This window comes from Protopterus annectens, chromosome 5.part1 (genome assembly GCF_019279795.1).
Source record: "Protopterus annectens isolate FY-2018-M chromosome 5.part1, PAN1.0, whole genome shotgun sequence".
Taxonomy (NCBI): domain Eukaryota; kingdom Metazoa; phylum Chordata; order Ceratodontiformes; family Protopteridae; genus Protopterus; species Protopterus annectens.
Genome location: NC_056736.1, coordinates 343,612,547 through 343,639,747, shown reverse-complemented (window position 1 = coordinate 343,639,747; position 27,201 = coordinate 343,612,547). Strand labels below are relative to the sequence as shown.

At 39.3% G+C, this 27,201-nt stretch overlaps 1 protein-coding gene across 1 annotated transcript in view; it reads left to right on the top strand.

The window, feature by feature from the left end:
• The window catches only part of INPPL1 (inositol polyphosphate phosphatase like 1), a 1,746,155-nt gene extending 1,726,516 nt beyond the window's left edge, over positions 1-19,639 (top strand). Inside the window, exon 28 of the mRNA XM_044073026.1 lies at positions 18,821-19,639. Coding sequence (XP_043928961.1) covers positions 18,821-18,911 — 91 coding nt within the window. The 3' untranslated portion in view covers positions 18,912-19,639. The remainder of the gene's footprint in view (positions 1-18,820) is intronic.
• The last annotated feature ends 7,562 nt before the right edge of the window (positions 19,640-27,201 follow it).

Here is a 27,201-nt window from a genome sequence, read left to right as displayed (position 1 = left end):
ATATAACTCCAAGTTTAACAATTAACCCTTATGGTGGATCAGTAATATAGACAGGCTCTACAGTGTGAAAAAGCTCATTTCACATAAAAACAAATCTAATTCTGCAAATGTTGCTAATGCTAACAGAGAACTTCGGACCCTGATTAAATCAACCAATGCTAGAAACAAAATAAAAACGGCAACCCAGGCTAAAAACAATCGCAAAGCCGTACTAATTTCGTCAGATACTTCAGAAGTAATGTACAAAATTGCACTGTGCTAACAGTAAATAATATCATGTACTCTATTCCTGAAGACATTGCCAGTCTACTGAAGGATACATTTATCTCAAACGTTAGCCCCCCCCCCCCCCACAGGCCCAGACCTCTAATCAGTGCACAAACCTCCCACTCATATTTCCCAGGAACAAGCCCTCAATGCACTAGCCAAGGCCAAGAACACTGCTTCTCTGGAGCCAGAAAAGAGCACTAAAAATATAAAAAAATAAAATACAATTTTGTCTTTGCAGGGGGGCCCCATACTCCCTCTGCTAATTGTGTGCCAGCTTCAAGAGTGCACAACAGTGAGGTAAGGCAAATTCCCAGACCCTGATGTAACATGATCTCGCACAGAAAGCAGCTGGCAGACTGAAAAAGCAGTGCATAAGAGTGTTCAGTGTTACAGACTGCTGACATATATATGTACTTGAAAATGTCTATAAACAGTTAAAACATCAATTTAAAATAATTGAAAAATAAATAGCATTCAACTATGCATGCCGTGAAACATTTTCTTGGAGTAAACAACCACAAAATGTTTTTTGAAGGTGGGCAAGTCCCCCTGTGTCCCCCCATCACCCCTGCTAATTATATATTCTAATTCTGAGATCACGCAGTACTAGAGAAAGGGCATATTACCCAACCCCAGTATTATAGTGATGTTGCACTACTGATCAGCTATAACAACAAGCGAAGTAGGTAAATGCCTCCAATACATATATCTCCATCCATCCATCCTCAACTCTTTTTCCCATTTTGCACATAAATAGGTAAATCTCTCTCTCTCTACACACACGCGTGCTCAAACACACACACGTGTATATACATACATACATATATATATACACACACACACACATGTATATATATATATATATATATATATATATATATATATATATATATATATATATATATTAGATATAGATAGATATGTAGATAGATATAGATATACATACCTATGGGTATATGGGTCCGCTTCAGAAGATTGACTCAACAGAAAGTTGAATTTATAGTCGAGACCATGTGATCAATTTTCCAAAATGTTAAGTTTTTGAATGGAGAGTGCAATACAATGGGGTTCAGTTAATTTACCCTTTTCCCCACTGTAGTGTTCTCTTGGAGTTCATGTATATAATATATAGGTGATATGGCAGGTGCAGGGGGCTTGTCTCCCCTGCAAAAAAGAAGACTTTTGTTGTTTTCTGTCTTTCAACTGTTCGGAAAGTCGATTATATGGTCTCGAACATATGAAGTTCGACTTTCTGTTGAGTCTGTCTTCTTAAGTACATCTCTCCCTCTTTCTCTCTCTCTCTCTCTCTCTATATATATATATATATATATATATATATATATATATATATTTATATATGGGTTCACTTCTAAATCTCGAAAGCCTAAAATCCTGAATCCCAAAAGACTGAGACCAAAATCTTGAAAGTTCAACATATTGAAAACTCAAAATACTGAATCTCGTAATATCGGAAAAACACAGGACACCAACACTTACTATATTTCAGCCCAAGTACATATACTGGAAGGTGAATGTGTGATGTCCTTCCATATCAGTGTTGCAGTATTCTACTCCTGGAATATCCTGATGAGTATAGTCAAACATGTGGACAGCATACCAAAGTCCTTCTTCCGGGTGCTGTAAATCGCATTTATGTCTTGCGTGCAAGGCATAATGTACATATATGACATACAAGCACTTAATGCCCAGAACTTCTTTGCCACCAGTCTGAATGCTACATTTGAATTTAGTCTGTAGGCCATTAACCAAGTTAGTTCCACTGCTTAGCTTTCTAAGGATAAGTGACCCTTTGGGGTATCTTCCTTTCTTTTTTCTACCTATTACCTTAAGTTTACATGTCATCCAGGAAGGAAAATCTAGCAAGGCTAGACTTTCCAATGTGTGATTCCTTAAACCTCTTGTCTTAGAGGAAACATGGGATATATGCAAATGATCCTTTAAAGGACGTCAGGTGTTTCAGCTATATGGCAGTTCTGAATGTCCATGACTTCTTTCTTTTTAAGTCTATTTATGGACAAATTCAGGCCAGTTAAACCAAACCCCACTAGCTGGTGGACATGCATGTTTCCGCCTTCTTATGGCATCATCATCACAGAATAAGTGGAATGTTTGGCTAACCTTTAGAAACACAGGATTGTGCTGGTTGGAATATTTTGCAGACACCCTAATGGTTATGGATATCAGCTGGGTACAACAACCATGTGTTTCTAAAGGTTGGCCAAACATTCTACTTGTGCTGTGCTGATGATGCCATAAGAAGGCTGAAACATGCATGTCCACAGCTAGTGGGATTTGGCTTTATTGGCCTTTGTCCATTTCATAAATAGACTTAAAATAAAAAAAGTCATGGGCATTCAGAATTGCAATATAGCCGAAACGCCTGATGTCCTTAAAGGGTCATTTGCATATATCCCATGTTGCCTCTAAGACAAGAGGTTTAAGGAATCACACAGTGGAAAGTCTAGCCTTGCTATTTTTTTTTTGGTTTTCTGTATGACCTTTTTACTCATTGTTTTAGTATGTCATCCAGGAAGGGAAAATGTGAGTGTGGGAGGCAGATTCCCCATAAAGATAGACATAAACCTTGCATCTTTTGTTTGGGTACTACACATGACCATACACAGTGTGAAATTTGATAGGTGTGTGTCTCTAAGGTACTTTGCAGATGTCTGTTGTCTCTTTTCATTTACTTGGAGAACCAGTGATTGAAGCTTTTAGCTCAGGGTACCATGGTCGAATCTGCCTGCCCAGGCAATCCACTACCACTTAAAAAGAAAGCTGAAAAAGCACAAACTGATCCTGCTGCTCTCTAGCCTCTACTGGACATCTTCATCGTCTGGGATGAAGAACCTGAGGACCATTCTGTGACACTGTCCTCTCCCTCTGCTGCGAACCAGTCAGAGGCTGACATGGAGCTTGCCTACCCAAAGATCTACTGAGGTTGTGCCTACATCTGATGCAAATGTGGAGGGGGAACCACGACTGATTATTTTGGAGGGAATTATTAGGTGATTCTCTGAGTACGTGTTAGGGAAGAGATGTCTGGTGCTCTTATTGCATCTAGGCAGGGATCTGAACGTTCTAGATTTGTTAAAGCTGATGTTCCTTTAAAAAAAAAAAAAAAAAAAGGTGAAAACTAAGCATGTGACCCCTGTGGCTAACAATCCCCACAAAAAATAGCAGGATTGTACTTGAAGATTTTCAATACATTTAGGGCTCCTAAACCTCCCCCCCCCCCAAAAAAAAAAGGATTGTCTTTTCCTGCTTCTGCTCCTTGGTAAAACGTTCTCTTTCAGATAGATTCCCTTCAGCTTTCTGCAGTCCCTGCAGTGTTGGCTTCTTTTTTTGATATTTTTATTGTAGCTTCTCAGGCCCCTTACACTCAGCGTAATGCATCTAAGAAAATGGACAGGTTATATAAAGTTCCTGAAGCTCAACAGTTTTATATCAAAACACTGCCACTGATCCTGCTGTCATTTCTGTAGCTAAGGAGAAACCATCCAAGTTTTTGACTTCTTGTAAGCTTTTACCTTCTGATAAGGACAGCTGTGGTAAAAAATTAAAAAAAAAATATATATATATATATATATATATATATATATATATATATATATATACACACACATATATATATATATATATACACACACATATATATATATATATATATACACATATATATATATATATATATATATATATATATATATACACCTACCTCTGCTACCTTAGTTTTCAGGGCTATTAATTATCAGAGCTATATGACTAGGTATGTCCTGGCTGTTCTCTCCCAACTTGGGGTCATTCTGGCTGATTTGCCTGACTCAGAGGGCAAGACTTCTGACATTTTCTTTTCAAGCTTTGCTTCTTAGGTGGCTCAACAGTCTATTAATTGTAGCTATGATGCTGCTGATACTTCCACTAGGGCAGCTGCATCTGGATCTGGTGTAAGGAGATATTCTTCATTATGCCTTAAGGCTCTGCCTGAAGACATCAAGGCTAAATTATTGGAGTCAACCTTTGACAGCCAGAATCTCTTTGGCAGTGCTGTGGCTGAAATATTTAAGATGCTTCAGGATAAGGTTAAAGTTATGCAAGACTTGAAACAAATTTTTGTTTCTCCTGTTCCTAAGTTTCAGAGAAGATATCATTCTAAGCTTTCTTTTGTTTGTAGGCAGCCTAAACAGCTTTCTAGGGGCAAAATGACTTCTAGGACAGTTTCCAGACAAACCTCCTCAGGGTTCTAAGTGTCAGAAGCCTTCTTTCCTTTGCAAATCTACTTCTGATTGACATTCAGCTGTTCCTACCCCCTCAGCCAGATTCCTGTGTCCCACAAATTGACTCGTTTCCCATTTGGCAACAGGTTATTTTATGGCTTGGAGGTCCCTTCGTCCATTTCAGGCCTTTTTCAGCCTCCTCCTCATCACCTTCCTCATTTTCCTTTGGTTCTGCAGGATCTGGTAGTTCAGGGAACTATCCATCATGTTGCATTGTTTCAACGGGGAATGAGTTTTTATTCCAGGAAGTTTTTAGTTCCTAGGAAGGAGGGATTGTGGAGGCCTATTCTAGACCTGTCTTTTCTCAACACCTTTCTCAAGGTTCCTGCTTTCAAAATGTTGTCTCTTCAGAAAATTATCCCTCTGTGTTGTTTCCTCAAGCTTTTCTGGCATCCCAGGATTTGACGGATGCTTACATTCACATTCTTATTCACCCAGTCTTCTGAGAATTTTTATGTTTCTCTGTCTGTTCCTCTCATTCTTAGTTCTCTGGTTTCCATTTTGGTCTTTCTACAGCTCTGAGGGTATTTACCAAATGTCTGCTCCCTGTGGTAGCCTTCTGCAGACTTCAGAGAATTCAGATATTCCCTTATTTGTATGGCCTTTTGATTCAAGCCCTCTGTCAGCAGCAGCTTATTCAGGATCCATGTTTCACTATGCTTCTCCACAATGCGGGGTTCACACTCATTCTCAAAAAGCCTGTTTTGATTCCCTCTCAAGAGCAAGTATTTCTGGTTTACAGGATTCATACCATTCCAATATTGAGTTATCTTCCCCCTCCCAAGGTTGTTTTTTTTTTACTGCATATTTCCAGTCTCCTCTTCCTCTTCCATTCTTTCCTGCAAGGGAATTTCACCAAACATGGCATCCGTCATTCCCTTGGTTCCCTTTTCCAAATTCCACATAAGGAAATTTCAGTGGTATCTCAAGACTATTTGGCTCCAGCACTGCAATCCTCTGGAGTATCTAGTTCCTCTCTTACCTTGTCTCAAGCTCAGGCTCCACTAGTAGGTTCACCAGATTTCCCTAAATCCCAGGTCTGCCTTTTCAGGTTCCTCTACCTACTCAGAAGCTGCACAGAAATGCTTCCGATCAATGTTCAGGAGCCTCCTCCAAAGCCCATCAATATCTGGCAGACCATATTGATAATCAGTGAGATGAGGTTTCTACTTTTAGCTTTGTAGGGTTGTCATTTCCTTTGGGATCCAGGTTGTCTAAAAGTTTTTACAGACAATACCACAGTCATGTGGTACACCATCAGTCAAGGGGTGAAAAATCTTACCTTCTTTGCAGACTGGCTCATCAAGCTTGGGATTTTGCAGTCTGCCATCACTTGGTTCTTCTGGCAATCTGCATTCTTTCAGAGCACAGTCTGGTGGCAGACTGAGTAGGTCCAGGACAAATCATCACATATGGATGCTTTATAGGAAGGTATCTCCAGACATTGTACATTGGTGGGGTACTTCTCAGGTAGATCGTTTTGCCTCCCCTCTGAACAGACAACTCCCACAGTTATGTTCCAGAGTATCAAGTCCTGTGCGTTGGAAAATGGATGCCATGTCTTTTTCTTGGAAGGGAATGTTTCTGTATGCCTATCCCCTTCTTCCTGTACTACCAAAGATCCTGTATGAGATCATGTGGAACACACCCAAAATCTTGATGATGACTCCTTTTTGGCTCAGACAGCACTCGTTCCTCCCTTCATTTCCATCTGGCCAGAGACAATCATCACAAGTTACCTCACAAGATGGATCTTCTTACTCAAGACACGGGATCTCTCATTCTGTCTCTTGTCTACCCTTTAATTAACACTTTGGGTGATAGGGTTTTGATTCCTTTTAGGCACCATTTTTTTTCTGAGGACGTACTTCTGGTTTTGCTGGAAGCCGTAAAGTTCATTGCTAGAAAATCATGTGTGACTAAATGGAAGAAATTTTCTATTTGTTGTCTCAGACATTACCTGGACCATTTTCTGTGGAAATTCCTATGATCCTTTCTTATTTGTGTGTGTTTCTCAATTCTGGTTTGGCATATTCATCTGCTGAATTTCATTTGTCAGACATTTCCACTTGTTTGTCTCTGAAGCCACCTTTGGCTTCTAGTTTGAAGTCTAACAATTTTTAAAAGGCATCCTTCATATTCAGCCTCCAAGAAAGCTTATTCATTTCTTGAGACCTTAACTTTGCTCTTGAGGAATTGACACAGTCCCCTTTTAAACCTGCAATTTGTTCTTCCATACAGCATTGTACTAGGAAGAATGTACTGTTGGTGACGCTTACTTTTGCTAAGAGGGTCACTGAACTTCAAGCACACAATTGCGGTTCCACCTTTTTTTGTTTTTTCACAGGGACAGGGTGTCTGTTTGTACTAGTCCTTCTTTCATGCCCAAGGTAATTAATGATTTGCCCATAAATCAGTCCAGTCATCTTTTTTTCCCTTCTCCAAAGAATTGTAGTGAGAGGGTGTTTCAGACCTTCTATTTACACAGAAAGCTCACTTGGACAAGGGAAAACATAGCAGGAGATTTTCATGCCAGGAAATTGGATTTGGCAGTTTCTAAGCAAACCATCTACTGCTGGATTTCTCAGGCCTTTTTTGTGTTCTTTTCATGGCAAGCAGTTTTTGTGTTGTGTTCATGCCCATTCTACCAGGACAGTGACCTCTTCTGGTGCATTTTTCAGGGGTCTGGTTACTAGATCTATCTTGGAAGCCGCTACTTGGTATTCTTTTCATACTTTCACCAAACATTGCAAGTTAGATGTCATTAATAGGACCAGGGCAGGTTTTGCCAGGGCCATCTTTCATGTGTTTTTTTGAGGACTGTTCTGTGGCTCCTTTTCCAATACTTAACAGTATTTTTTGTACTCTCCCAGGAGTAAAAGAATACTGCAACTGTGATAAGAAAGGACATAGTACAGTCACGCAACATCTACCATAACAGTAAGTGTCCTACTTCTCACTGTTGCAGTATTGTGTGTCAGTGTGTGTGTGTGTGTCAGTGTGTGTGTGTGTGTCAGTGTGTGTGTGTGTCAGTGTGTGTGTGTGTCAGTGTGTGTGTGTGTGTCAGTGTGTGTGTGTGTGTGTGTCAGTGTGAGTGAGTGAGTGCATGTCCCTTTTTCTTCTGGCCGAGTGGTCTGTCTGTCTTTTTTCTGCACTTCCTGGGTGTACATGTTATTACTTTTCTCTGGGGGTGATCTATTTCGTCTAGGGTACTTTAGTTCTGAGGATTAGGTGCTCTCACATGATATATGTACCTTACGTCTGGCATGTAGGATATACATCTGACGTATGGCATCTAGAAGACATAAAGGCTTTGGTATGCTGGCCGGACATTTGGCTTTCCTCGGCATGATATCCCAAGAGTAAAGAGTACTGCACCAGTGAGATGTAGGACATCTGCTATGTTAAGGTCTTGCACAACTGTACTTTACTCCAAAGACCTTGAATTTGGCAGGTATTTCAACAGTTTTGTTGCTAACTGCATGGGGCTTCAGGAAAATATTAACCTAGCTTTAAAACAATTGGATAACATTAAGTTGAAGTTAGTCCACTGTTTACAAAGCATTGATGTAGAATTTAACAGATTTATGGAGGAGGGTAATAATAGGTCAGTATCATTTGTTGGCAAGAGAGCAAGAGCTGGAAGAGAAAAAAAAATAGTTTTAAGGTAAAAAAAAAAACATTACAAAATTCTCAGTTTTTTAATGGAACGGGTGCAATGGTATGCATTTTGGGAACTCCCCCAGTAGCCTTAAAATATTTGACTGTAAATCTAGGCAAAAAGGGTGCAATTCTAGTTTTAGAATCGGGAAAGATTGTGAAAGGCATTGCAAATATGTTAAGTGTTTTAAAATGTAGTATGAAAATGTATTTACAAGTGAATAGGTTTTCATGTTCAGTATACTTATAATGTTCAATGTATTTTATACAAGGTTAATGCCTAGACAGGCCTTAAAAGAGCTTGCCACCAAAAAAAAACTCGTATACCCAGCCAAAAATCCTGTTTGTTCTAAATATATTACTTGACTCTGATTTCCTATACTTAATGGAGTATTATTCCAGTAAATGCAGGCTATACCAGAAAGTGAGTTAAACCACACGGGTCATCTACCAGTCAACACTTCAGCTGAATAATTATTATTCCTGCTGTTTAACGGATGTGTCTTCCAATGAATTCCAACATTTTCACTAAAATTACAATTGCTGACACATTTAAAATATTTATCAAATCACCCCCAATGATTGACACATTTAAAATATTTATCAAATAATCTCCAAAAAAAGGAAGCCAATCTGTTGGTCCCCAGCTATAAACAAACTATACAACAGAAGGAAGAAACTGTTGCAGAAAAGAGGAAAATCCCAGGATGCAAAACACTCCCTCACCAGCCTCAGTAAGAAGCTGAGATCCCTCATAAAATCCTCAAAAGCTAGTTACGAAAATAAAATTGCCAAAGATTCCAAAGACAACCACAAGGTATATGTCAAGAATGTATATGGCAATGCTCAGAGCTACAACAGAATGGCATTAAATATACTGATCCCAAGGATATTGCCAGTATCCTGTCAGATCGATTTAGTGACAACTTCACCCCCCTCTCACCCCCTAAAGGGCCCATCTCAATACCAAAAGATTGCCAAATTCTGATAATCACAGCCACACAGGTAGAAACAGTACTCTCCAAAGCTAAGAATACAGCATCCATGGGACCCGATGACATCCCGGGCTGTGTACTACATGAACTGGCACCCCACCTAAGTGTCATGTTTAATCATAGCCTCACCTCAGGCTTCATGCCCACTGAGTGGTGCACAGCTACAGTTATCCCGCTCCACAAGGGTGGATCCACTTTGGATCCCGGGAACTACCATCCCATCAGTCTGACAAGCCTGATCTGCAAGGACATGGAACGCATTATCATGGAACTTATAAACAAAGACATTGGCAACCTTCAAACACTGGACCCCACCCAGTTTGGGTTTGTGAAGGGCTGATCTTGTCTCCTGAATCTGATTAACTTCTTCGAATCGGTCTCCAGAGCTGTGGACGAGGGTAAGGCGGTCCACACAGCCTATCTGGACCTCGCCAAGGCCTTCAACACCATCCCCCACTCTGGAATCATAGATAAACTTACTAAGCTGGGCATAAATCCCTACGTCACTCGATGGGTTGCCAACTGGCTTACTGACAGAACCCAGACTGTAAAAGTAGCCGACTCCAAATCCAGCTCCAGACAAGTGACAAGTGGAGTACCTCAGGGTTCAGTCCTGGGACCACTCCTGTTTGGCATCTACTTCTCTGAAGTACAGGCCAACACTAAGAGACTCTGGCTAACAAAGTTTGCAGATGACTGCAAACTGGGAGTCATTATTGAATCCCCAAGTTATGTGGATATTCTACAAAAGGGCCTTACAGAAACAGAAGCCTGGTGCCAGAGCCATGGGCTCAAGCTTAATGCCAAGAAATGTATAGTTATCCCCTTTGGAAAAAAACATGTACCCATGAACTACCACATAGGTGGCAGGACACTAAACATCGAAAGTGTGATGAGAGACTTAGGGACACAAGTGGACAGTGGTCTCACTTTTGATAACCACATCGCCACAACAGTCAGGAAATCGTTCTATGTGGCACACCTCATCACTAAGGGCTTTTCATCCAGAAAAATGGAGGTCATTGTCCCACTGTACTCATCCCTCATTAGACCCATTATAGAGTATAGTGCCCCATTTGGTATGTACCTCACAAGACATCTGCAACAGCTGGAAAGGCCACAGAAATACCTCACTAAAAGAATCAGAGGCCTAAAGCAGATGCCATATGCCGACCATCTAAAAAAACTCCAGCTATACTCTGTGGCGTATCATCTACTCAGAGGTGATCTCTGCTTAACATACAAGGCCATGTCAAACCCTGAGCTGTTGGACATGCTCCACTTAAAGAAATCCCAATCCCTCAGAGCCACACGCTCCAGGGATCTAAACCTTATCATCACAATGAACAAAACATGCTGGAGGGATAGGTTCCTGACCCATACTCTGGAATAGACTGCCCATACATGTTAAGCAGAGCGCTTCATTGGCCCTCTTCAAAAGCAACCTTGATGATTGGATGGGAGATAGAAAGTTCACCCCAGGGATCATGTCAGTCGCCCTGCTAGACAGGGGCCCAGAGAAGTAAATATTGTGGGAAGAAATTTCCAGGGAATTGTTATGGCTAGGCTTGCATAGGCCTTAGGGCCGATAGCCTAGTACCAACCTATAAACCCCAACCAATCTATATTTTATAGTATATAATGATAAAAACCTTGACCTATTTTTATAACTTCCAACATTTTCACATTTCAGCAATTGTTCTTGGAGATTTCAACATTGACTGGAACACTTGCTCTTGTGAAACCCCTACAACCCATATAAACCTCTATGGATTTACTCAAATCATAACCTTCCCCACCAGGACAGGAAAACCCAATATCAAGGAAAGTACCCTAGACTGGATACTCGTCAGTACCTATCTTCAGTCCTATAAATCAGGCACTTTGCCTGATGACCTAAGTGACCACTGTCTCACCTATGTAATCAAGTTCAGAGTAGACTGCTCCTAACCCAGCTATAGAACATTAAGAAGCAACAAGAATTTTATTCTCACCAAGTTTCAAAATGAACTTAAGACATGCAACTGGTCCATGCTAAAAAGTCTCCCCCTAGATGAAGCAGTGGTATACTTTAACACCAAATTCCTTGCTATTCTTAACTCCCATGCTCCCAGCCGCTCTATTAGAACCAAAGTTAATATTGCGCCATGGCTTTCTAAAGATACCAAAACCAAAATTTCATTCAGAAAGAAATTATGGGCCACCTACCGAAAAACAAAAGCCCCACTTGATCAACTAAGATTCAGACAGCTAAGAAATGACACCAAAAAAATCCATAACCTTAGACAAAAAGAACTGCTACTACCATCTACTGCAAAAACACCAAAACAAACGTCAAAAGTTCTGGGCAGGAATAAACAAATTACTCCACCCAGGCCAAACCGCCACGCCACCCCCCTCAGCTTCCCAACAAAAATCCCCAGTAGACATTGCTAATAACTTCAATAGCTTCTTCACAGAGACTATCCAGTCTCTAGCCAGCCAACTCTCTCCCAGTGGCTCTAATTCTAATGCAGCCACACCCAGTACCCAAACATACTTTACCTTCCAACCTGTTCCTACTCAACTTATTCATGTCCTACTTAAGAAACTAAGACCCACCACCCTGACTGCTGACCTCCTCCCAGCAGACTATCTGCAAAAGGCTTCTGACACCATAGCATACCCCATCTCAATCTTGATCAACAGAGCTATATCTGAAGCTACTGTACCCACTATATGGAAAATCACCCATGTCATACCTCTCCATAAAGGAGGCAGTTCCACTGAACTGTCAAACCTAAGACACCCATAGCTATTCTGTCACCTCTAGCTAGCTAAATCTATGGAGAAGTGTGTACACATACAGCTCATGCACTATATCACACAGAACAAGCTGTTGTCCAACTTTCAGCATAGCTTTAAGCCACACCACAGTACTATTTCTGCCCTCCTCTCTTTCTCTGACGTCATTAACCACAACCACAGTAATAACAAACTATCCTCAGCTCTCCTTCTATCCAAGGCTTTTGACATGGTTGACCACAAAATGCTTATAAATACCTTGAAGGCCTTCTCCTTAAACAATCATGCACTCCAATAGTTTCAATCCTATCTGTAGGGCAGGCAACAGGCAGTCCTATGGCAGGACAAGCTATCATCTCGCCTTCCCATCACATTAGGAGTCCTCCAGGGCTCGATACTAGCACCCCTTCTTTTCTCCATCTTTATCAACGACCTTCATGCAGCCATCCCAGATGATACCTGCATTCAATATGCGGATGACTCCACCTTGATTTTTACTGACACCTCACCAGCTACTTTATTCACATTAACCCAAAATACCTTCAGTACAGTGGAAAAATGGCTCTCCAGTCAACATCTAATCCTAAACCCCAACAAAACAAAGCTGCTCCTGTTCTCCCCCACATGCAGGACTCCCCCCCCCCCCCATCCTTCAACATAACCGCTAACAATGGCACTATCATCTCCCCAGAAGCCCAAACTAAACTACTGGGTGTCATAAATAACAACCTGAAGTTTGATGTGCATATCAATCAGTCTATCAAAACCATTAATAAAAAACGTAGCTCTCTTTACAGAATCAAACATTTCCTTACCCCACTTGCTAGAACTGCCCGTTCCCATCTACTATTAACTCTTCTCTATGCCTTACCTCTATTCACCAACTTAAACAAAACAGATCTTAATAAACTATCATCCTGCTATAACCACATTGCCAAATTTGCTACTGGCACAGCCTACCGGACACACCACTGTCGCAACCTAAATTGCCTAGGATGGCTTGAACTGCCAAGCATATTGCAGTTCAGCCAGCTAATAGTGGCATATAAAGTCCTTTACCAAACAGAAAATACACCTGCACTAAAAAATATTATCAGCCCCTACACCAGCACCCGGCCACTGCGATCATCCACTAGAATCCTTGTTCAAACATACAAATCCAACTACTCAGCTGGGAATACTCTGTTTGCCAACTCTGTTGGAAAATCATGGAACAGACTCCCAGCTGACTTGACCCTAGAACCCTCACTAACTCAATTCAAAAATAAACTCAATAAATACTTCAAAACTCATTGGTTATGTCCTTGCACTAACCTCGACTAGTGACCTCTATTTCTTAGGTGCCTTACCTTCAACTACTTCTAACTTTTTTCTACCACTCCATTTCAGGAAGGGTCAGTTGTATAACTGCTGCTCAATGTGTCTTAAACCTGAATGAAATGGTATGTATATATAACTTTGAAAATAATGTTATGTTTTTTAAAGTGTTTTATAATAAGTTAGTACTACATGTGCTAAATGCTGGTATTGTTTATTACAGTAATCTGCTTGAAACTAGCATTTATTAAATGTTTAATGTGTGTTATTATCTTGGAGCTTTTCTCCCCGGGCCTCTGCTGAAAATGGACATATATCCAGTCAGACTATCCCTGTCAACAAAAGTAAAATAAATAAATAACTTAAGCCTCTCATGCCAGATAACCTTTTAGTAAAATGATTTTGAATTCTTTCTAATCTTCACAATTGAACACTGGTATACACAAATATAAATCCACACTACTCAGTAATCAGCCTAATTAAAGTTTTATAAATAAGAAGCAAAACTAGCCCGTCCCTATTAGTCACAGTCCTAAAGTATTACTCATTTTAAAATAGCACATCGTAACAACCTCCAACAGGTGCATTACAAAACTGAGATTATCAGTTTTCACCCCAGGATTTCTAATAAACTTCACCTCCATAATAAATAAATTATTCAAGGCTGTAAGGATACTAAGGATTGCCCATGCCAAAATGCATAACATAGGTCATACTTGTATTGAGCTTCATTTCATTATACAATGCCCATGAGTGTAAATTATCCAAATAAAATTGTAGGCAGAAACACCTGAAATTATAGTACCAATTTTAGCATCATTCTCATATTTACTTAACCAAATCTTAGTATCATTAAGAAATCTAGGCATAAAGATGCCAAAAAGAAGAGGGCCCAACACAGAGCCGTGAGAGACACCTGCTTTAATCAATCTGTCTTTAGATAAAGAACAACCAAGCTTAACCTTGTATTCCAAAGTACCAAACAGTTTTTTGTATCCATCTAATCACATAACCTTTAATACAGTCATCTAGTAAAAGTGAAAGGACCCCATGATATGGCCACAGTATTAGAATCGGTCATTAATTTATCATTGGATTTCAAAGTAATGCCAAGATTAGAATCAGTTTTATACTGTTTAAATTGCTATAAAAAGCTTTTCTATTCAAAACAGTATTTTTCCAAGCTTAATTAATAATTCTGTCCAACTGCAATTTCCTAAACATGTAATTAATATTGTGGCATATCTCCAAAATTCTTCCTTACTGGATACTTATATTTTTCCATAATTTTCTAGTTTTAATACATAGGTTATCCTAGGTATTATCCCATCAAAATGATCTAAACAGTTTAAATTTACTAGGAACCATTGACACTCATTGTTCAGTTAAACCATAAAAAATAAATATATAAAGTATCCCAGCTGACGCCTACATCATTTAAACAAAATGCATTTTGCCAATCCCATTCTGAAATGATCTTCCTAATCTTATCATAATCTGCCCTATGAAAAAAGCCTGTCTGCACCCAATGTCATTCAAAGTTTGAATGGGTTTATTTACATCATAAAATCGAGAGACAAAAAATGAACAGATCCACTTATTTCTGGCCAGATTTCAGTGTTTGATATAATCCAACTTTCTTATCCAAACAATATCCTGAATATTATCACCCCCATGAGGGAATGTCACAATTTGAGAATAACCATATTCTTTACTATTTGCAACTAAGTCAAAAACCAAACCCTTATTATGTACATAATCATGCCAATTAAATTTAGCGGCATTTAAATCACCTGCTACCATGTTGACTCTTTTCACAAAATATGAAGTATTTCATTTGCTAAAATAAACCGATCCCAGCTTATTCTGATTAGGTTGTCTATAAAAAAAGTCCATTTTTAAGCACATTGTCTCTCCAGCCAGACATCTCTGATATAATTTGATTCACTATCACTTTCATATAGATTTGATATTGTTACCTTCCCTGTTTGTCTCACTTTATGATGGGCTTTATAGCCAGGTAGAAACATACAACAGTTATCCAAAAATTGGGTTTTTGTTACTTTTAATTACATGATAACCACCTCCCACAACTCTAGCAGCCAAGCAATGAAATTTATTTTTTAGAGTCTTAAACAAAAGAAATTTAACATTATTGTACTCTGCACTGTCTATTGATGCCCCGGAGAAAGATGATTAAAAATATATATTACCCACATAGCTAGGATGTGTATCATCAGCCCCAAATAAATGTCCATCCAAAGAAATTTTTTTCCATAAATAAATACACTTAATATTCTCTAAAAAAATCTTGTATTATTATTAGTAACATTTCTAGCTACTTTAAACAAATTATTATAAAATTTATTAGGAACAACATCACGTAAAATTAACTTTTTCTCTTTACTCAAAAATACCATCTTATCATGGTAACTGCAAAAATTGCATGTACTCAGAGGCACACAGGGTGGTGTGATGTCCCTTCTAGAGAATAGAGAGAACATCACTCATCCTGTGAGGGGGGGGGGGGGGATGTTGCTTGAAGGCAAAACTCCGTGTGGAAGTAACGGGACATCCTTTGCAGATAGCCCATTGCATGTTATGCTAGGTGTGTACTGTAGGATGGGGAGAAAACTATGCAGTGCTGTAAGCACCTCTAATGGATGCCTGGATGATGAACTCTATCATTTGGGCTGATGGACAGAAAAAAGGTTTGATTGTTAGGCAGTGGGGGCAAAAAAAAGAAACTTATTTTGAGGAGTTTAAAGGAATATGGAGATTATATTCTAAGTTAAGTCATGGTTGCTAACCGGTGATGTACTACAGTGTGAAGTTATGGAAATGCACTAATGAAAACAGTTTTATGAGCCTGCAAGTAAACAAGGCAGTATTAGCTGTTTAAGAGAATTATTAACTGTAGATCAGGCTATACATTAGGGGATTAGAAGATGTGAAGTTATAACCAGACTTAATATTACTGGAAAGATTTGCATCAAGATGATTTTTTTCTAGAATACCGTGCTTAGACAGAAATTCAGATAGATCTCCAATTATGCACAGCAGGTGAATTGAATGAAATTTAAAGATTTTAAGATGATATCGTGGGAGATATGAGCATCACACATTTTCAGAAGTGGTATCCACAGTCTTAAAGAAAGACCACAGTGTAACGTCTGCAAATCTTTCCTTCTATCAAAAAAAAAAAAAAAACATAAGTGCTGCCATGTAAAATGCTTCTTAGATGTATAGCTAATACGATTAAAAAGGCGCTCTTTTATTGAAAGTTTTATCATATCACAGGATTAGACTAGAACTATCATATTCTCAGTCTCCTGCCTTTTAACATTTGAGTTATGCTAATACAGGCATTCAGCTCTGCTGCTGTAGTCTTAAGAGCAGTAAGTATGCCCATCCTTTTACGAAAGCAGACTACACAACAGTTTCCTGCGTTAACTTGCCACGCAAGTAACTTGATAATACATTGCAGTTTGTTAGGACTGCCAGTCTTTTTGCATAGGTAAAACTAACAGGGAATTCAAAAATAGGAATAGTGTTCACATATATGATATCAGAAAAGGGAGCCCATTGAATGGTTTAGTCAATTCTAATCATGTGATATGGTGAAACTTTAATTGTATTAACTATACATCTGAAGATGCATTTTTACACAAAACAGCTTGCTTGTTTTTCATACAATAAAAGATTTACACAAGTTGTAGTTCCGTGGTCTGAGTCTGAGACGTCCGTACATTTCATTTTTGTAATGGACACAGTGTACTCCTTGTTGATAATTTCTGTTTTATTGGAATTTTCAGAAGAGGCCCAGAGAGAATATCTCCAGCACAAGTATGCAGTGGGGGAATACCTCAGACATACAAAAATAAAATAAACAAGTAAATGCATCTTTGAAACAAAAATATTAAAAATGGACATGCTTCAGCATGCACTGATGACAGCACATTTTAATACAGCCAGGCCAAAAAGTGAAATTCCCCTATGTGCTGCCACACATTTCTCTTATTTTACACCTAATAGACATACTGCCACTGAAAACTGGCTCCTGGTATATAGCGTTAGACTTGCAAAAGGCCTCTAGTCTAATTTGCCTTGAAGCCGTGGGTACCAGTTAAGGGTGGAACCAAGAAAATAATGATCTAGCAGATACCTCAAGTTCCTTGTTAGAGCTGAAGAACTTTGAAATGTTTTTTATCAGGATTTACAGGTCTCTATTTTTTTTTCAAGGCATCAAGGGAACTGTATAAATTAGTAACGAATGTGGCATGTTCAGGAATGCTGATGCAAATATACATAGTATCACATATATCTTAAATAATACTGTCATCAGACTCCGCTACATACGAACATCTGTTTTTGTGTTATTACACCTTGTCTGAATACCTTAAGTGGAAACTAGCTTGTACTATGCAGCACTCAACTTGCTCAGCACCTCTGTCACTTTTCTATGTCTGTATTTTCCTGGAAGTAAAAAGAACTTTTCCAGATGACTCTGTTAGCATTAAACCATGTGTTAAATGTGTGTGCTGCTTGATGCCTTCTAAGGTAATATAAAGGAATGTTTCTTCCTAAATGACATTATGGTTACCAAAACAGAAGTTTCTAGAGTAGTAGTGTATTACTGTAACTTTACAAAAATGATGGATACATGAGGTCAGTATCATAAACAAGACTTGCAGTTTTGTGTATTTATTTTTGGTGAGTGTTGTCAACTGAAACAGCTGAAGTTTTTGATCCAAACCGTAACTTGGTACCAATAAAAAAGTAAGATCTTTATAGCAAACAATAAGGCATCCATTTTATTGTTCCCAGGATTTCCATTGATAGCAAAGCATCAACAGATGATAAAATGTGAATAGTTTTATTACACTTGGTTCTGTAGCGACAGTCACTGGTAAGAGCACTTCCATTTACTAAACAATTAGAACTTTAGATTTAAATGATTTTAAGCTAACAGTAATAGTAATCTTAAGGAGGAGACTGTTCCTTAATTTTGCAGAATTCCAGGTGAATGCCTTTCTGTTTGCTTCTTTGGTGAATGGTTGTGAATGAACTGCATCCTGGAAGCATGGATTTGACTCTTATGGCTTACACTTGTACACTTTTTAAATGAAGAAATCTATTAACTATGTCTAATCTTTGCTATCTTTAAAGACAATTTCTTGTGCCCAGGAGGTTTAGCTGTCTACTAAAGCCAGTCAAGTAGCTAACAAACTGACTACAGAAATCAAACATTTGCTATTCTTTTTATTAATATCTTTGTTTTTTTTGCTTAGCTGCCTGTTTATGAATATCTTAAGCACTTTTATCTGGCTGAGTTACTTAAGTCGTATTTGGCATTTGGTGGGGTTCCTTTGTACCTAAATCGTTACCTAATTAAACTATAAGGGTGTACTGCCAGCTGTCTTGGACCATCTAAATGCATAGGTTTCCCTTGATTTCTACAGTTCATTGATGCTGTGTTTGTGTCTCTCTTTGCAGTGATATTACCCCTGAAGACCTAGAGGAGGCAGGAGTATATGACCAAGCCGATAAAAAGGTTATACTGGAGAGCCTGCAGCAGATGAAATGAGAACGGCACGACTGCATCAGAAGAACAATTTCCATTTATGAAATCAGATGTACTTTCCTGAGAAAGAATTCCATCTGTCTGAAGCCAGTTGTCAGACTATTTTGTGGTAATATGGTGGCCAGTGGCTTTGCCATTCTGTGTGACTTTTCATTTCTGATGTCCAGTCAACATCACTAAACATCGCTACTTGACCACCTGAGCTAATGGGACAGCAGACTGGGAAGAGAATATTTCTGCTGGTGACAATGTTTTAAATAAATGCCCTCTTCTGTGGCTCATACTGATAATTTGGTCACTTCTAACAAGATAACATCACTTGAATAGAAACAGAGGATAGAGTGATGTGATGAGACCTGTATGAGGATCTTGGTTTTCACTGTGAAAGAAGACTGGCTGGCTTGTATTTTCTGTCTGGATTTTTACCAGATTGTAGTCCATGTCTTTTAATGAGAAGTCCATGTCTTTTAATGATACTTTAATTTCTTCCAAAATAACATATTGCCTTTGCATTGCATATTTGGGCAAAACATTTCTAATATTTGCTGCTGGAAAAAGTGACTGTTGAATTTTGCCAGCCTTAGGAAGTCTAGCTGGTATAGTCAAAAGTAGCATGTGTCCAGAGCTCAGGGAAGGTATAAGCTGAACCCAGGTAGTTAGAAATGTACTGATAATTACCTGACTATACCATGACTGTAATACTGACACTATTTCATAAAGGGTAACACTGCTGGCATGTCTTCCTTTGTCTTGTTTTGACTGGTGCAGTGTTGATACCTTCACGTAGACCTCCACAATATGAGAGATGAGCAGATTGTCTAATCATGGGAGACTGGTTATTTATTTATGATATACATATTTTTCATTTTGTTAGGCAGCTATAACTGAGTTATTTTCTGTAATACAACATTCATTAATACTACTTTATTTACCTGGGATACCCACGGGATGAGATGGATGTTTACTTGCTGCTTTGCTCCAGTCCCCTTTACGTAACAGGCTTCTATGATTTACTGTTCACATCATCTGAATGAAGCACTCTACCCTACCTTTTTGTCTGTGTTACTCCCAACCATCAGTACCCCCATATGTTTTGAGCCTGTTCATTCCCCGTTCAAGGGGGCCCCTTCCACTGCATTATGCAACAGCTGACTAGAGGGAGTTTCGTTCAGGCAGGCAAGAAGGCGTGAAAATGTGTTGTGCCCTGTGGGGACAAGGCATATCTGTATCCTAGTGGAATATTGGTCTAACTGTACACCCCCCCCCCCCGGACTAAAACCATTTGTGTTTAAGGTTAGAGCCTAACTGTTCTTATTCCATTTTCTGCATGATCCATTATGCAGAATTAAGGCCTATTTCCATCGAATAACCCACATCCCTTGTGGCTGGTCTGTGCAGTCATATCTCAGAGATGGCCTCCTTAATCTCATCACAGTTCACGTGTGCTCCCACATAACACTCACCCTCCTTGAAGGTTACAGAGGATTTTTTGGTGAGGTGAGGCACCTATCCCTGGTCCATATTACTATCTGCTATACATCTGCTGTCCTTTGATAGGTGCCAACACTGCAGTAGACTGATCTGATATGTCCACTGAAGCCCTTTTACTTTTCTTTGTCATAACTGAAAGTTGTTTACCAGCATGCTAGTGGTACAGTATTGCAACAGGTACTGTAAGTTTTGGCTAAAATGGGCTGACTCAGAAATACCAAAGGATACCTGGCTTCATATTCCATGCTGCTTATCTGCTGTTGTCTGTCTTTTCTGTAGTTTACTTATTTTTGTTTTATCTCATGTTTCAGGGAGTGCATTTTGGTTTTGTTGTGTTTCTAGTGTGCACAGAATCTTAATTAGCTTCATCAGCTGGGATGATGTTGCTGAATGCAGATCCTCTCTGGCTTTTGTTCCAACATCTTTTTTTTTTCTGTTGAATGAATGTTTGTTGAGCCATCCAGTCTCTCTCTGCAATGTCTTTTGTCATTCCTCTCTCCTTGACTATCTTGTGCATCTGAAAAAAAAATTAGAGTACTAGTAATCTGAAGTGCCAGTAGACTCTCCCAGAATGGAGAGGTAATTTCTGATAGTACTTTTGCACGTGTTTACATATGCGTTTGTCTACTTTTCCCTTCTGTATCATTATCAGAACAGAAAGTATTTAAGTTTATACTAATTTTGTCATGTTCTTAGTTAACATAATTTTCCGCAAATTGTTTTACTTTTTTTTTTTGTTGAATTGTATAGCTTTAGCAGTGCATAGTTACAGCCGATTAGGTCACTATTGCCTTCAGTTATTGTCCATCAAAACACCTCTGTTACATAATACATTTCATTACTGACTTCACAAAACCAATTTTGCTTTCCATCGTGTGACCTAAACAAATGTGTGTCACTACAAATTGGGTCCCAAGCACGTAGGCAACTGCATGGCTCCAAACAAGTAAGTCCAGAAAAAATGAGCCAGCAAACTGTGTGCTGTAAATATATAGCAAAGAATATTTAATGAGTCTCACATAATATCAAAAGAACAAAAAACAGACCGGTTTTGGCCAAGATAATTACATAGCCTTCATCAGTGTAAAAAGACAAATTCCATCATTTGTTCCTTTTATATAGTACATCAAGTGTAATACAAGTTGTGATTGGATACCTCATAAATATTCATTTAATCCTGGTGGTAAAAGACCACCTAACTTGATAATCCATTTTTCTCCTTGGTATTGAGTGGAATGACAACCTGCTTTATTGGATTTATTACCCATAATTCTGTCAGTTATCTTGAATCTGAAAGAAGCTGTAGGGTGATTTATTGAGTGTTTGTATGGGCTGAAAGGAGACTTCTTGATGGGTCAGCATCTGCTGGTCACAGTTTAGTAGTTCTTTTTCTCAGAAGATCCTGCAGTTGGAGGCATATGTTTACAGTGATGGTAATGCACACAGAAAACACTAATCACTTCATCAGTCCTAGCCCTTGAGACCCCCCCTCCCCCTTGCTTGCACAGCTTGGATCTCAGTCCTACATATACTGATGAAAAGTTGCGTTTGATTGCCAGAAGCAAATCTACCAAGTGTGCCTTTGCCAGTCAATTACAAGTCAAGACACACACTATTACCTTGGGGCAGGTTACAATGTAAAGAACTGCTATAAAAGCCAACTGTTCAGTCCTGCCACTCACAGATATTGGAGGAAGAAACTTCAAGCCTGTCTTGATGCCAAGAAGATTATGAATGAAAGTTCCTTTATGCAAGAATTAGTTGGTAGGAAAAGTCCCATGTGCTTCCAGCCTAAATATAAGTCACAATGAGTGAAGCCTGGAGGTTAAGCCATTAAAATTGTTTTCCAGTCCCTGTAGTTGCTGAGCTCATCCTTGGTTAGTGAGGGCTGATGAGGAATAAGGAAGAGACACCAACACTTGTGGCCAGTGTAGCATATTCATGTCATGGTATGGACACCTTTCAGCTCCCAGCTGATTGGCCAGAGCTCAGATCTTACTAATGCAGTCTTAAAAGCAATCTCTTTAGTCAGCTAGCTTCTTGTGAGGGGATACTTCAGGCCAGAGCCTCTTCCACCATAATCTTCTCCATGGCCTACAGGGTCAATTGACACAACATGAAGTGGTTCCACCGGGTCCCCATACACCAGAGCTAGTGGTTTAAGTCATAAATATCAAGCAACTATTTGGAGTTTAGTGGGAACATGAATTGCAACTGGGAGACCACATTCTTAGGATTTCTGGCCTAATGCCACCTCTTCATCTTTATTTATTTATAAAATAAATGATATATATATTTAGACATATTCCACCCACATGGCTCCTGTAATAGTCATACAGCAGGTGCCACAATACTTTCCACTGACATCTACCATTTGCACATCACACATTTCTCCATATGAAATCTTGCTACAGCTTAATTTTGGAGCTAGCAGGTGGTGGAGGACTCCCTCTAATTCAGGTTTCTGTGAAGAATATGATAACCTACAGACCATTCTGACTGAGACTGACAAGGACAGTGAGTTTCCCTAACCTACACTTATACATAACTTATACACTCTTCTTTTGCAGAGCGCTTTAAGATTATGAAATTTTCTGTGACCTGGCCTGTAGACTACATTCTATCATAGAAATGCTTAAAATATCTATTAAGGAACTATAAGAAATCTTGAGCCATTCCCTGTATGATTACAGTGGTAACACATGTCTTTACACCTGCCTGGAGTTGAGTAGATTGAGTCCCTGACAGGTCATCCTCAAGCTGAGTTCCCTGTCTCTTCTGCGATCTGTTTGCTTCAGAATGGGTCTTGGGCTACAGGAGTTTGCCACCTTGCTGTCACACAGATTCAAAACCTGAGAATGAATGTGATGAAAGAATGTACCACTCTACTTGTTTTGGACTTTGGCCACCAGACACTGATTTCACTTGCCCAAATTCCAGTCCCCCAGAGGACCAGGGTTTTGAGAAAGCTTGCTGACACTGTTTAGAGTAAAAGAGTAGTTGGTGACAGCTACATCTTCAGTTTCCAGAGTGGGGAGTTTTGATAGCTGTGACCTGGGTGACATGCTCAAATAAGTGGCAGTTTAGGGTGGAGTGGCTAATGCTAACCTCCAGTTATGGAAAAGTAAAGGAACGGTATTCTGAATGTCCATTGATGGATGACCTCCTAAGGAGTAATCATGCTCTTCCTTCTGAAGGAGGACCTTGGGCTCCTTCTTCCTTTTCTAAGCCTTGGCAGACCCCAAAAGACAGATTCCTCCTTGCAAACTGAAGAAGGCACTTGTGTCATGTGTTTTGCTCTTTCCTTTGAAAGCCAAGTTTCCCATGAGGATGCCTCCACTAGCCCAGCTATGTCAGATGCAGTTAATGTCAGTAGCTGTTTTTCAAAGAGAGGCAACAGTTTTCTGAGTGTATTTCAGCTTGAAGAGAACAAGGAACATTGGATTTTGGATGTGGTGTTGGCTGCTCACTTGTTAGGGCTTTGTAGGACCTACCTCAGAAAAAGCACTGCTGAGAGACCAAACCATCCCAGCAAAGTTCTTGTGACAGGCCTGGTCATTACTGTTAGAAGGGGCTTTCTAGGCTGTCCTTTATTCAAAACTGATCAACAGTACAATGTCTAGTCTCATCTCTTCCTAGTTCCAAAGGGATGGTTAGTTTTCATGCCATCCTGGACTTCAGTAAGCACATCTGTTATGTCTGTTCTCTGGTGGTGTGGGTAATGTTTCCTACTGCTGTAGTGTACTTGGATGGTGTCACTGAGCACAGTCAATCTGTTTTTTTTTTTTTTTTGCATATCATTATTCTGTCTGCACAGGTGATTATTGCTAGTTCACTATGTAGGAACATTCCAGTACAGGATCATGCTGTTTGGGCATTTTTTAGCACCCATTTGACCCTGTCAGCCACGTCCTTGCAGAAAAAGGATCTCTACATGTTTCTCTGCCTGAAGGTTGTACTTTTGGCCCCACAGTGGACCTCTGATGGTGTCCCTTCATTGGGAGCTACTGTAGATGCAGTTCCTGGGAGTGACCATGAATTAGGAGAAGTCCTTTCAGATTCCATCTTGGAGAATTGCCTTTATACATCTTCAGTACTAGTTATTTTTGCCCTGGATACTACCCAGGAAATTGTGACCTTTACAGTTTGAGTAAGGATGCAGAGCATGGTCCGAGCATGAACTGTGGTGTGATTTCGGGTTCTAATGGTAACCACAGTTTCCTTGGTGCCATTTGCCTGCTTAATGCAAGTCCTGGAATGGATGTTTAGGTGTCAGTGTTTCCAGAGCCACCAAATGTTTATGGATAATGTTCTGGTGTCAGTCCCATGCTTCTGGACCGATAAGTGGTAGACATTTCCTACTCATCTTCAGATAGTCCTCTCATTTTTACAACTGAACCTGTCACATGCCCTGCTAATGTATGGTTTGATCATAAGGTGGGGTGCTTCCCTTGGCTGTACCACTGAGTGTATGGTTTGTAACGGGGCTTCATACCAACCAGTTAGAGCTATGAGTATCCCTCTGTTCTCTCAAAGCCTTGGAAAAAATGCATCTAGGACACCATCTGATTTGATTTCACAAGAACTCCATCTTGTGGTATCGAAGGTAGCCAATGCATGAGACCATGCATTCAGTGTAGAGAGATGATACAGACCCAGCTGTGAACCATCAATGGGAGCATCACTTTCTCATTAGTTCACATAGTAGTGCAAGGGAATATGCTGACAAATGCAGCGAGCTCCTTATCCAGCCCTCTCCTGTTGTTGTGGATTCAGAAACTATACGCTTGAATTTCCAGAAATGGAGCACAACAAAGACGGAGCTGTTTGTCATTTTAAAGAATGTGGTCATCCTCCTGTTTTGCATAGTGCAGTGCAGGAAGGTAAAGTCTGCAGTGGTCATATTTTATATTCGGTGGCAACAGGTAATTCTGTACACATCTCCATTGCTTCTGATCCTGCTGTCATTGAAAAGTTCTGTGAAGAAAGACTGAAACTAATCCCCATTGCTATAGAGTGCCCAGGAAGGGTGAAGTTTTCAAGCTGTTTGGTCTATAGCAGTACAGCAAAATTTCCTGGACATAGTTATGGGGGTCCCTCACAATGATTATCTGTATGGTGTTTATGTTGCTAAATTATAAAATTCAGTCCCCCATACCTCAGAAATGAAATCCTCAATAAAGATTTCTTAATAAACTAAAAATATACTTTGCTTCCAAACAGTCTTACTCTTGCACCTAAAAATCCCTTATAACTACTGTACTTCATAGCACCTCGTACTTCTCACTAAATGCAGGTAGATCCCATTTCTTCTTAATTATTGCTCTTCCAACACACTTGTTTGAGTACATGTAGACCATCTCCCATTTCTTACTTCTTTCTATTAGGGGATGAGTTTAGTATAATGGTTAAGGTCTTGAAGTCATAGACACAAGATACAAGGTTTAATTCTGACCTGAAATTATTGGCTAGGCTTAAAGTGGCCCTTCAGGACCGTTAGTCTAGTATTCACCTTTGATCCTATTACTTCTCATTCTGTAATCTTTAAATTCCTTCCGTTCTTTTTCTGCTCTTGCTACCATATTTGTCATCACTTCCATTCTTTGGCAGCATTGTACTTAATTTACCAAAAATGTTGACCTTTCAAATAAATCATACAGATGTGTCTACTTATTGTTATATCCATGCCATTTTGTAATCTAATTTTTGTCAGTTGTGAATTATATTGCAATATCTGGAACTTTTGTTGCCAGGCCTTAACTGAAAATGAGCTTTTGCTCTTTTAGACTGTCCTGATTAACAAATAATAAGTATAATAATGACCAAAGCCAATTGGCAAACACAGTAGAACAGACATGAACATGTGCTATATATTTGGAAATAAGAGAGTCATTTATAGTATAAATACAGAGAATGTATTTGGTAAATGAAAATGAATATCTCTGTTCTCTGTTATATGCACACAATTGAACTTTTGTGTCATGCAACCCATGTAGACAAGGTGGATTACAACAAATTAATACGTAGCTTAAGGGCAAGATTTGGAAATGGAGTGAGAGAAAATGACATCTTGTATGAGTAGTAGATAAAAAGATGGTAAGAGAGAGTTGCTGGTAAGGGTTCCCTTTAAAAGTAAAAGCAAAGGATATTCATGAATGTCTGAATTTGATAAAATAAGAGTAAGTAGAAGGGGATTTATGGTGAGAGAAGATAAGAGTGATGAATTAATGGTAGAAGGTCAAGTGGGGGGGTGATACCATATGCCTTTAGGCTGCCTTTTTAAAGAATGGAAAAAGAAGTGATGGAATGCTGGACCAGTAGTATGAATTGTAAGCCCACATCCCTAAAACATTTATACACTCTGTTCATGTAACATCTTTCTGAATGTAGAGTAAATTCTTTGGGATCTTAGGTTATCATATAGCGCATTCCATGGTGCTGGAGTAGTGTTGGAGAAGGATTTTTGCAGTTCAAGATTTTGTGGAGAAGGACAAGGTACTAAGAGTACATTGTCAGTAGTGGATGCTAGAGAATGGTAATGCAGAGTATCTTTAGGATGGAGTTTAGAGGCCTCAGAAGTTGTGGGGGTGGGAGGGCAGGAACCATATTCATTAAGGAGAGTGAGTGAGTTGAGAAATATAGCACTAGAAGACAGCAGTGCTTCATTGTACTGGGCTGTGTTATAAAATCATTTTTTAGTAGTTGTACTGTGTGTGCGTGTGTGTGTATTTATAGATAGGTAGGTAGACAAATGGTAAGCTGGTTATAAAGCAAAGTTTGGCCATTCTTTGAGAAATCTCAG